The 12,035-nt window shown below is 31.5% G+C and overlaps 1 protein-coding gene across 2 annotated transcripts in view; it reads left to right on the forward strand.

The window, feature by feature from the left end:
• Window positions 1-12,035, forward strand: part of LOC118203146 (protogenin-like) — a 255,985-nt gene that overhangs the window by 213,891 nt on the left and 30,059 nt on the right. For both annotated transcript variants that reach the window (XM_085813493.1, XM_085813492.1), the window contains exon 11: window positions 4,527-4,715. In XM_085813493.1, the coding sequence (XP_085669619.1) occupies window positions 4,527-4,715 (189 nt within the window). The remainder of the gene's footprint in view (window positions 1-4,526; window positions 4,716-12,035) is intronic.

Consider the following 12,035-nt stretch of genomic DNA (forward strand, 5'->3'; position numbering starts at 1 on the left):
TAACAGCTCTACCATTTATGATCCAATATTGTTCTTGAATGCAAGATTGCATCAGTTGTGGACCTGCATGCAAAAGTCTTTCATGGTAATGTCTAACAATGAGATGAGTTAAAATATGCTTCTTTGGAAGCAAAATTGGATGCCTAAAACCATATGCAAGGTTTGCATGTCGCAAGCGACCGCCCACCCTGAGAATACCTAAATTATCTAAAAATGGATTTAAAGATAAAATTTTGCTTGTACCAGATAATGATTGATTTCTGCCTAAAGTGTTAATTTCATTCTTAAATTCAACATATTGCATTAATTTAATTAACACATGCATAGCTTTAGTTAATTCACTTGTTTTTAGAAATCCACTTACATGATCTTCTGAATTTTTACAGTTATTTACAAACCTCAGACATAATGCTACAACACGTTTAAGTTTAGTGAGAGAGGAATATTTATAAAATAAATCATGAGCGTCTGTCAAGTGACTGGCAGCAGTTGTAGACTGTAAAGCACATCTTTGCTCTGGCACAGAATCATTCAGTAGTGGTGCAGATAATGCTTGCTGAAAAGGAAATAAATTATACAGTTTCTCATTAAGAGAAATACCGCTAGAAGATTTTGCAGAACCATCAAATACGACTCGAAATTTATCACCATTTTTATCCGGAACTGAATGGTGCGGAAGGTAAAAACTAGAATTAGCTGGAACATCAATTTCATTTTCTGGAATCAATTCCATATGACCAAGTTGTTGATAGTCCTCCATAAATTTGTGATATTAACTGGAAAGAGATTTATTCTTAACAAATTGACGTTCAGTGCTTTGTAAACGATGTACAGCAACATCCCTTGATGACCCAAGTTCATTTCCCGATCTACGAAATGGAAACTTAACAACAAATCTACCTGTTGAATCACGAGAAAAATTCCGCTTGAAATGATTTTCACATTCAATTTCCTCTTCTGTGTAATGCTTTATCTCCGAAATTTCTTCCAATTTCCAAAATTTTTCAAGCTGGAGCTGAACATTGGTACAACTAGCATGATTCGATACAATTGTCTGCGATACACTTTTAGTCTTTCCGATACCGAATATTGATTCCAAGGCTGTTAACGAATGACCCGGAACAGTTAAACATCCATGAAGCATTATCTCGCAAAATACATCTGCGCCCAAAAGAATATCTATTGGGCCAGGCTGGAAACAATTTGTATCTGCCAACCACAAATGTTTGAAAGATGTCAAAACAGATCTATCAACTTGATATTGAGGGAGGTCACACGTGATCTTGAGTATAATTAATGCATTAACTGAAATGCTTGCGTTTTTATAAAATGGAGATGTTACTTGTAATTGAACTGAACCTGAAACCTTTCCAATTTTTTGCGAGCTCAGGCCATTTACACTTATGTTTGCACTAGTGCGCTTTAACTGCAGTAAATTTACACAGTGCTCTCGAATAAATGAGCCCTGGCTACCTGAATCAATTAGCATCCTGCATTTTTGTAAATTGCCATTAATATCTTTAACATAAACAATCGCAGTAGGCAATAAAACTGCTTGCGCAACAGGCACCGTGGCGTTATTGCTACTAATAGCAGAAGTTCCGTGTTCCATGGGTATATGACATTTTTCATCATTTGAATTTTTCGAACATAACACTGTATTATGTGGCTTTGAACAATATTTACACATTCCTGCACGACATTTAAAAATGGGATGCGTTTTACTATCTTTCAAACAATTAGCACACAACTTATTCCTTTTAATAATATCCCATTTTTCTTTGATAGGGAGTTCTAAAAAACTATCACATTTAAATAACTGAGAATGAGAATTACTCTTACTACAATGAACGCACACATTAGCTACAAGTTGGGACGAAAAAGCATATCTGCTACCTGAACCACAAGTTTTAATTTCAGAAGGCAAAACTGCCATCTCCCTCTGGCACTTCTCCAAAGAGGCAATAGCATTCGCTCTGTTTAAAATAAAACACTTGAATTTAGCGAAAGCAGAAATTTTCTTGTTCGAATGCTCCATCCTCCACTCTTTTAGCGTTTCATGATCAAGTTTTCCTTTTAACAGAAAAATAATCATAGTATCCCAATGCTCTACCGGCTGTTTAAGGATTTTTAATGTATCAATACACTGTTGTGTTATATCAATTAATCTCCACAAACCTGAAGCTGATTCATGTTTTAGAACAGGCTGTGAAGTTAATTTATTTAATGCTGCGTTTATTATTTCTAATTCGTTTTCATAACGTTCAGTAAGCGCTTCCCATGCCTTTTCATAATTCGCGTTTGAAATTTGAACTGATTGTAGTAAAACAGCAGCTTCACCTTTCACAGAAAGCTTAAGATATTGCAATTTTTGACTGTCACTTAATGTACTATTATTTCCAACACTGGCCAGAAATAAATCCCTAAATGATATCCAGTCAACATAATTAGAAGTAAACACTGGCAATTCCACGCGAGGAAGTTTCAAGCCGTCTGCATTAGCATTTATTATATCTTTGCCTGAATTACTAAGTTTTCTTGATTCTTCCTTTAAAGTAATTTTTAATACATCTAATTTGGAAAATAGTTCATGCATTTCTATTTCATATTTACTAAACTCTGCGTCAGAACAAGTACCAAGAATGTTATCGTTTAAACAGTTCACTTCAACACTTAATGCACCAACATCATTTTCGTACACTTCAATGGCAGAAAAAGAATTTTCTTGATTTTGTAAACCATTTACTTGTGAAATTAAACGAGTCAACTTACCCTTAATAATTCGCTTTTGCTTTAAAATTGATTCCATATTCCTGCTGCTGTTTTCACAATCTAGACAAAATATAAATCCGTTTTCCCTGCACGAAATGTCCTCCTATACCAGAACGTTAAAAATTGTCTTGACACATCATCCAAAGAAATGCTCCGGCTCGACGGACCATGTTAGCAGATGGAAAGTAGACACAAACGTTCGTTATTGCGTTTATTAGACTGTGTGAAGAACAAGTTCATACAATAGATATACAGGTAGCTCGGCGCTCGCAGGCGCCCTCTTGCAGGGAACAAAAACAAAATTTACATAAGGCGCGAACAACAATTTCCACACCACAAAACATTTAATAAAAATAACAGAAGAAGTTACAAATTGAATTAAATACAGAGGCTGTTCGCACATTTTTTAGACGATTTTGATAAGCGGTAATAAAAAATCATTTGCTGTAAAAGAAGTAATTGCAATTGTACTATGTTTTTAAAAGTCAAAATTATCGTCTGCGGCTTGAAAGTTTTGTTTTTATTCAAAATGCCGAATTTAACAAAGCAGTGGTTCAAAGGCTACATTTACGCTCTTTCCGAAAAGAAATACGCATACTCCGTTACCCAAAAATGATGTGTGAATCATGGTTTTGTGATATCTAAAGCGTCAATAGGTAATATCATCAACAAGAAAGGAAAAAAACGTCAAATTGGAGCCTCAAGTGGGACAAAAATTCCAAACAAGTATCCAAGGAAAAAACAGACATCTTTGACTATTGCACAGTTCATTATTCAAGCACCTTCGCGTGGAATAGAAGATTGTCCATATGTCATACTCCTCTTTCACCTCACTCTCGCTGCTGCCGTGTCGGTGAGACCCTCCGGTGGTTGTGTTGCACTTACTATATATATATATATATATAAAATTGAATAAACTGTATTTTAGACATTTTCTAATGAGTAATTCTTAGTTTAGGTTTTATTTGTTATTTAACATCCATAATTTTTCTTTTGATTTTGATTAAAATTACTTGAATGAAAATATGTCCAAATACTTGTTCATAGATACATATTCAGCAAAATAAATTATTTTTCAGCAAAAATTAAAATGTATATATTGTATAATAAAATAAAAAATATGTTAAAATTGATCACATATTCACATTCAAAAACCAAAAGACTTGAAGAATAGTGACAAACTGCAAGAAATAAGGGGCAAAATATGCCAAAACCAAAAATTACATATCAAATTTACATCTGTCACTGCATGAGCATCTGGGGATTGGTGCAACAAAAGGAAGTAAATAAATAAATAAAACAGCCTGTTTCTGAACTGACAAAGGCTCAAAATAAAATTTAAAATAATCTTATAAAAACAGTAAAAGTAAAGTAATCTGTCATTATCAGTCTAACCCCCCTGTTGGTTCAGAAACCGGCTGTTTTTTTAATTATGTCTTTTACTGCACCAACCCCAGATGACAATTCAACGAAATATGTAAATTTCATATTTGCCATATTTTACATCCCTCTTTCTTGCAGTTTGTTACTGTGCTTATGTAGGGTAGTTTTTTTTTTTTTTTTTTTTTTACATGCAGTTTATTCCAGACTGAATATGTGATGAATTTGAAATGTAATTTTGTTATGCTTTGTTATTACCTCTCCCTGCGCAGCAGCGTGCAATTTTATTATGTTTTGAACTGCTTTGTATTTATTCTTTTATGTGTGTGTGTGTGTATAAAATGTTTAATTTTTTTTTTTTTTTTTTTTTTTAGTTCCTACTGTTGCTCCCAAAATAACACTATCCAGCATCAGTCCAACAACACTTCATGTCCAGTGGAGTGAATTACCAATGGAAAAGACACGGGGTGTAATAACAGGTCATCGAATATATTATCGCAAACACAAACAAGCTTCTTATACTGTGCTTACTACAAATAGTGAAACAGAATACACCATAACAGGTATTTTTTAAGCAATTAAAAAAGCAGCTAAATTGGTACAGTACAAAGCCCGTAATCCGGACTCGTCGGAACTTCGGCAATTTCAGATTAGGGGTTTTTCTGAATTATAGATTGTCAATTTAAATCTGTTAAGATGTCATGCAGAAATTATACGATTAAAAATATGAAACCGTAATTTATGAAATAAAGAGCAATTATGATCTAAAGAGTATCAAAATTTACAAATAAAAAAAAAAAGCTTCATATTTATTTGTTTACTTTATTAAACATTTCTTTCAATGTAAGTTGTTTAAGTTGCTTCGTTTTTTGTGCTAATACTTTCTCTTTAATTCTATAAACAGACATAATTTCTTGTTCAGTTACAAAGTTACACTGTTCAAGTGCTGTAATTGCTGTGTCGAGAATACCAACTAACTTGCCAATCGAAATTTTTTTGTTTTCAATAACCTCTCTGTCATTTTCTTCACTATCAGAAGTGGTATTTTCTGGATCTAGAACCATACTACAGATTTTGCCATCTGGTAATCCTCCCACGATCTTGCGATGCTCCACACAGCAGATTTTATGCTAAAAAATTTCAAAAAGTCTTGAATAATCTTTCCATTGTTCAAGAAATTTAACATAGATTTTTAAAATGCTATTTTATATTTGCATTTCAGCATGTGCACTATTCCCATATCCATAAGCTGAATGATAGATGTACAATTTAGAGGGAAGAATAATATGGATACATTATCTTTCACTAGAAGTATGCGCCGAACGGTTGTCAACAATCAGGACTATTTTTGACTCATCTGGTAAACCAACCAAATTCAAATGTCGCCGAACTCTGGGTATAAAATGATTTTCAAACCAATCATTCATCAACGCTTGTGTCATCCATGCTCTTTTATTTGCGCGACATATAACAGGGAAAATCGTTACTCCTTTAAATGCTCGAGGTCATGCATGTTTTCCGATTACGGAAAGTTTGCACTTGTATGTTCCTACAGCATTTGCGCATGCTAAAATTGTTAAGTCTCGCTTTGGAATCTTTGACACCAGTTGATATGTTTTCTGTAGAGTTTGCCAAGGTATTTTGTGGTACATATTGCCAGAAAAGACCAGTTTCATCAGCGTTGTAAATTTGTTTGAATATGTGCACTCAGTTTTTAAGTGTTCATTTTTCATGAAATATTTTGTCTTGAGCCATTAGCATTGGACCCGTCAATGGCGCGCCCTTGCTGCGACGCTGTCTGCCCCATTCAATCATCACTTTGTCATGATCGTCACTTTTAGCATAACGAACCCTTTTTCTATTATTCATTGCAAGTGGGGTGTCAGACTACACAAAAAATTCAAAAAGTTCCTTTTTCTTTTTGTTTATGTCATATACAGTTGACTTTCCAATGTCATAATCCTCATATAATTTTGAGACGGATATGCCTTTATCCATTTTTTACAGGAATTCCACTTTTTGTTTGATGGTTATCGATGATGGTTATCGAAACATGCTTTCACTTTGTAGATCCTTTAGCAGCTCCAGAATTGAAAACTCTTTTTGACATAATCGAAAGTTCAAGCTTAATTTTTATAAAATTGCTCTAATAGTCTGCAAAAAATAATAAGTCGGATCCAATTAGAAGATTAAAAAACAGCACAATCTGCAACATTAACTGAAATGCCTTAGAATCAGTAAAGATAATTTTAGCCTAGATTATTCCGTCTGTTATACATGCGTAAAGTATACAAAAAAAAAAGTTTGTGGCTTTGAGGTCCTGAATAGATCATTTTGGATAATGGATGTCTGGATTACGGACTTTTTACTGTATATGAAATGATTTGCAAAATAAATGTTTGTTTTCGTGAATAAATGTTTTGATGACTAGTGTGTAACATTTTTCACTAGTTGTGTTTGAAACACTTAGATGAATTTTATACTTTCTTATTGCAAGCTTCCATATGATATGGAAGATTTAGTTTCTAGAAGTTCTGTTGCTATTAATGGTTTTTTGTTCCCTATAATGTATTTGAAAAAAAGGTTAAAGATTCTTAGCAACCACCATGAAAAGAAATAAAAATTTTGTCAAACAGAAAACATATGGTAATAAAAAAAGTATTATGAACAATAAACTACAACAAAATTACTTATAAGGAATTAGCCAATCATGATCCTTTTTCACAAAGCTGTTGAAGATGATTGCTGGATAGCAAATATTGTTTATAGTCAAACTTTAAAGGGGAAATTTTTAAGAGATAAATAGTTTGTAGTAAAAAAAAAAAAATTCTGTAATATCATGTATACGTATATGTTCTAGTCTGAAGTACAGTATCCGAGATATTGTTACAATGGTGCACTTAACAAGGCAGCATCTGTGGAATTAGGTTGGATGGTAAGACTATTGTATTTCCCAATTTAATTTCTTTTGTATTTCCCAGTTAGAATAAATTTACAATAGTTAAATACCAATTAATATTGATCGTACAGAAATTGTCAGTCTATGCGTTTACATTCTTATTCCTCACCATAATATTGCTTTCAAATTATAAATTTCTGTTTCATTCAAAATCTTTTGCTGACAGTATTTAAAAACATAATGAAATCTAAAAAAATTTAAATGTTAGATTTAAAGTTTATTTTATTTTATTGTTCTGTGGGTGTAAGTATGTTGATTTTTAAGTGTAAAAAGTATGTTGAATTAATTTACTTTATTCATACTTTGTGGAAACTGGCAAAACTTTTCTTGAAATTTTTAGGATATTTCATTAAAAGTTTTAAAAAAAATTGCATAGTTCATAATCTTAATTCCTGTTCCATTACAGTAAAATGAATTTCGGGAAGTTTTGGGTGCATATAAATTTATGTTATCTTTACACATACTGTAGACTGTTAGACCATGAGGATGAGGATTTTTCATCTGTAATTTCTTAATTAATATTTTTAATATAATTTATCTGTAATTTATTAATTAATATTTTTTGATATGTTCATTAAAATAGCTCTTTTCAAGTTTTTAAAGATTTGTTTCTTCTGCATTCCCAACTGGGATAATTAACTCATGCAAGACACAGACCAAGTAGCACACGTCGTTGCAAAGTGGTCGGGGTAACTTGTACGATGTCTTTACAACGTTGCGACGACGCAAAATATTTGCCATTGCATCTTGGCAATTTGACGTCATTGCTGAAATGTTATGATATGACCTCTTTTAAACGTGGTCATTTTAGCAATTTTCTCATAATTCATTAGTGTTATTTCTAGAATAAAAAGAGACTAAATCTGGCCTTTCAAGAATCTGAAGTCCGCATAAGATTTACCTTGCAATGTTTCGTTACTTTATTTCATCTAAATATGTTATACTAAGGTAGATTCATGTAATGAAATATAAATTTAATATAAATACTCTTGAAGTATTAAATTTAATTAGTACTAAAAGTACGTGCTAAATAATTATTTAAAATTTTGTTAAAATAATTAATACTTAAAATATTTTATATAAATATTATAGCAAAATATTTAAAAATGAAACTAATCTATAAAGTAAGTTATTAAGTTATGTATTTTATATATTTTAAAAAATCATGTTTCCGAAATCAATGCCAATCACATGTTAGCAATCACTTCACTACTGAAATATGACTTTATTTATTATTTTTGAAGTAAGGACGAATTTATTTGAATTAATATGGTGACAGTAGGAAAAAAATTAATGGAAAAAGAGAAAGAAATATTAACACTTTTCATGGAAAACAACAAAATTAATGGATTTGATAAATTACTAATAAATGTTGGCATAAAATTTAGAGAAATTGTACATTGCTCTTCAACTGGTGACATTCCATGTACATTATTTACTTTATTGGATGCTTAATAAATGAACATTCTCGAGGTTTTGCGCCCTTTCGCTAGCTGCCAGATTTGAAGTTCAAGTTCGAAGAATTTAACTGCGCAGTTACTTGAAAGCTAGACTTTCTAGCTGAGTGGTGAACAGCAGTAAACGGAACGGAAAGATTCCAGCAGTTCTTTCAAGTAATTTGGTAAAGGTGCAAGGAGATATAGAAGCTAATGGTTATAGTTTTTGCTATGAAAGGCAAATAAATTTATACTTGAGTTCAGATAAAATACTGATTAAGTTACCTTAAAAACTGCCTCCTAATTTATCATGATAGGGGCAATTTTCAATGTCTCTGAGATTTAACAGAAATAAATGTGAAAATGCTGCTATAATCAGAAACATTTCTTTTTTTTAACCCACATATATAGCTTTACTTTTATTTATGTCTAATTGAGTTTTATTGACTTAAAACCTACTATTAATGTTATATATTTGTAATAACCACTTTTATAATTACTCTCACTTAAGGGAAAAAATTGTGAAATCTTAAATAATCGTAACTTAATTTAAGTTATTTTAAAAATATAGTTTAAAGTGCTGAAACTAATTAAAGCTATTATTAATTATGCATATTTAGTCTAAAGAGAAAAAATTGTATTATCTTCTGATTTTCATTACATGATAAATTATTTAAACTTTAGATAAATACAAGGAATACAAAATTTAAAAAAAGAAGAAAAATATATTAATTATTAAGCTTATTTTTCCGCATAAATCAAAATGTAACACAAGGACATAATAATGACATTTTCACAACTGTTGCAAAGAAGTGGAATTTGGCGAGCATTTAAGTGTCTTTAAGACGTTAACCAAAATACCACCTGCGAAAGACGCAATAATGACGTCTGTGCGAGAAAAACCTCATCTGCAAAGATGTAATAAAGACATTTGCAAAACAGATGTTCGCGGACATCTGGGCGTCTTAAAGACGTTTTTCTTGCAATGACATCCGCGACGAATGATGTTGCTGTGCTACTTGGGAGTTTTGAGACTGTCGTAGCATTTATTGTTTTTCTGTTGTCTAAGGTAACCTAGCATTTGATTGAAATGCTAGGTTGTACATAGCATTGTTGTACCTAGCATTTGATTGAAATAAAAACCATGTGATTCTTCTTTTCTTGTAAATACTTAGAAACAGTTTTTATCAGTTCATTTGATACCAGTATTAATTTAGTTAAATGTGGAGGAAAAGTCTGAAATGTTGCAAGGACAAACATTATATTTAAAACATATAATGTTTTAAGTTTATATTTTTCCTTCTGTCTTCGATTTTCTGTACATGCTTTCAGTGGCATAGCTAGAGGTGGCTATCTGCCCAGGTACCATTTTTTTAGGCCTGCCATTTTTCACATGAAACATTATTAGAGAGCTTAGTCAAATTGATCTACTGAGCCAAAAAAAAAAAAAAAAAAAAAAAAAAAAAAAAATACTAATTGAGATTTTCTGGATTATAGCAAAGTTAAATGCGATTATCTGTCTAATAGTGTCTAAGAAAGGGAATGTCTTCGTGGAAGTCAAATTCTCCACGAAGGGCTTAAAAAATGGGAATTGAGTTATATTCAGATTACAAAAGGGGCATTGGTTCATTTTCACATCATGCATGTGTGAACAGAATGGCAAATACTTTGCTTTATGCATATATAAATCACATACAGCAACTGTCTCTTCTTTGGGATTTGATCTCAGATTGAATTATTAGTATCTGACCATCTTATCCACTTGGACACTATGAGGTGAAGAATCATGAAATCCAATTTGTGATAGAAAACATAACTAAGAAGAAACAACAGGAATGATGAAACAAACATCTAGAATATCTTTGACAAGATTTGCTATAAATAAGAAATAGTCCTTTATAATGCTGGAATCCAAGTTTTATTTCGAAAAGTAACTCAGAGCTTCAGGTTACTTTTCTAAACTGTGGCACTTTATTGATTTGATTTTGTGTGTGTGTGTGTTGCATTGAGAGAGGTAGGAAAAGCTCTAGCTATGCTACTGCATGTTATATGCCTCATATTTTTTTTTAACCTTTGATTGCGAACAAGATTTAAAAATAAGTCTATGTACTACTTAAAAAAGAAAAAAAATAGATTGCGAGGGCTATGTAGTAATCTGGCTTGCTTGCAAAAAGGACACATATATTTTGGATCTGAACTTACAACTTGCTATTATTGCATTTGTATAGTCCACTGGTCCATGTTCTGCATAGCCAGTGCAAACTATCTGTTGATAAAATAGTAGCGACCTATGAGCACTTTTGCTATTCATGATATCGATCAATAGATGATGCCATCACTGTAATTAACCATGAAAATGTAAATAGTGTCTTTTTATAAGGCAAAAATTAATTTATGTAAACATTATAAAAATTACACAGAAAATTTTACCATTTTTAACCCTCTCGCTGCGTATTTTTTTTTTATCAAAATAGGTTCAAAAATTGCGTATTTTTTATTACATATTTCAAATCTACATATATTTTAGACTTAAAATATACAAAAATTTTTTGTAAAAGAGGTTTTTTTCAATATAGAATTAGATCATAGAAAAAAGTTGTCAGAATATTGAAATTGAAGAATAATGATAAAAAGCAAAATTTTGAAAATCAATTTTGGTTAAATTATGATTTATTTTATAAAATACAAAGGTAAAAAGTATATACTAATGAAAATATGCAAAATACTTACAAAACATTTATTAGAAATGAAGTTTTGTATGATAAATTTCGAAACAAGGCTCGAGGCAAGTCCGACCTCGCAATCTTTGCACCAAATTCGCGTTTCTTTTCAAATTTTTTTTCCGCTTTCCGTTTTTTTTTTTTTTTTTTTTTTTTTTTTTTTTTAACAACAGACAGCACACTGTCTACGAGGCTCTTTCTTGATGGGATTTGGGGGTATATGGCTAGCAAAATGTCGAGCAGTTAGCCTCATGTGATTGAGAGTTGGAACACTGGAATTTCTATCTGAATACTTCTGAATGCTTAGTTCAATAATTTGCAAACGGAAATCTAGAAGCGTTATATTTTGTAATGGGTTATCCTTTTTATAAAGGATATAAGCATTCCACAGTGATTGGTCCATGAATTGTCGGAAAATTTTTATATAATATTTCCCTTGTTGTTTTCTGAAAGTGGGGTAATATCACATTTCTTGGTCACATAAATCAACCCCACCCATCATGTTGTTGTAATCACAAACAACAATTGGTTTGAGTACAGTTTTCTTTGATTTGCATTTCACCAAACGGGAACTTGCATTATGAACTGTACTTATAAGAAAAACACTTTTTTTATCTTGCCACTTCAGAGGCATAACTTTACCCCTTTGGTAAGCAAGGACGTCACCTTTAGGGATTTTTTCTTTTGCAAAATTTGGAGGAAGGTCTTTCCTCATCTTATTTACAGTTCCATATAAGTCTGTTCTTTCTGAAATTAAAATGTCTGCTA

Source organism: Stegodyphus dumicola, chromosome 3 (genome assembly GCF_044657685.1).
Source record: "Stegodyphus dumicola isolate Sdum_Otavi_A_Nest chromosome 3, ASM4465768v1".
Lineage (NCBI taxonomy): Eukaryota > Metazoa > Arthropoda > Arachnida > Araneae > Eresidae > Stegodyphus > Stegodyphus dumicola.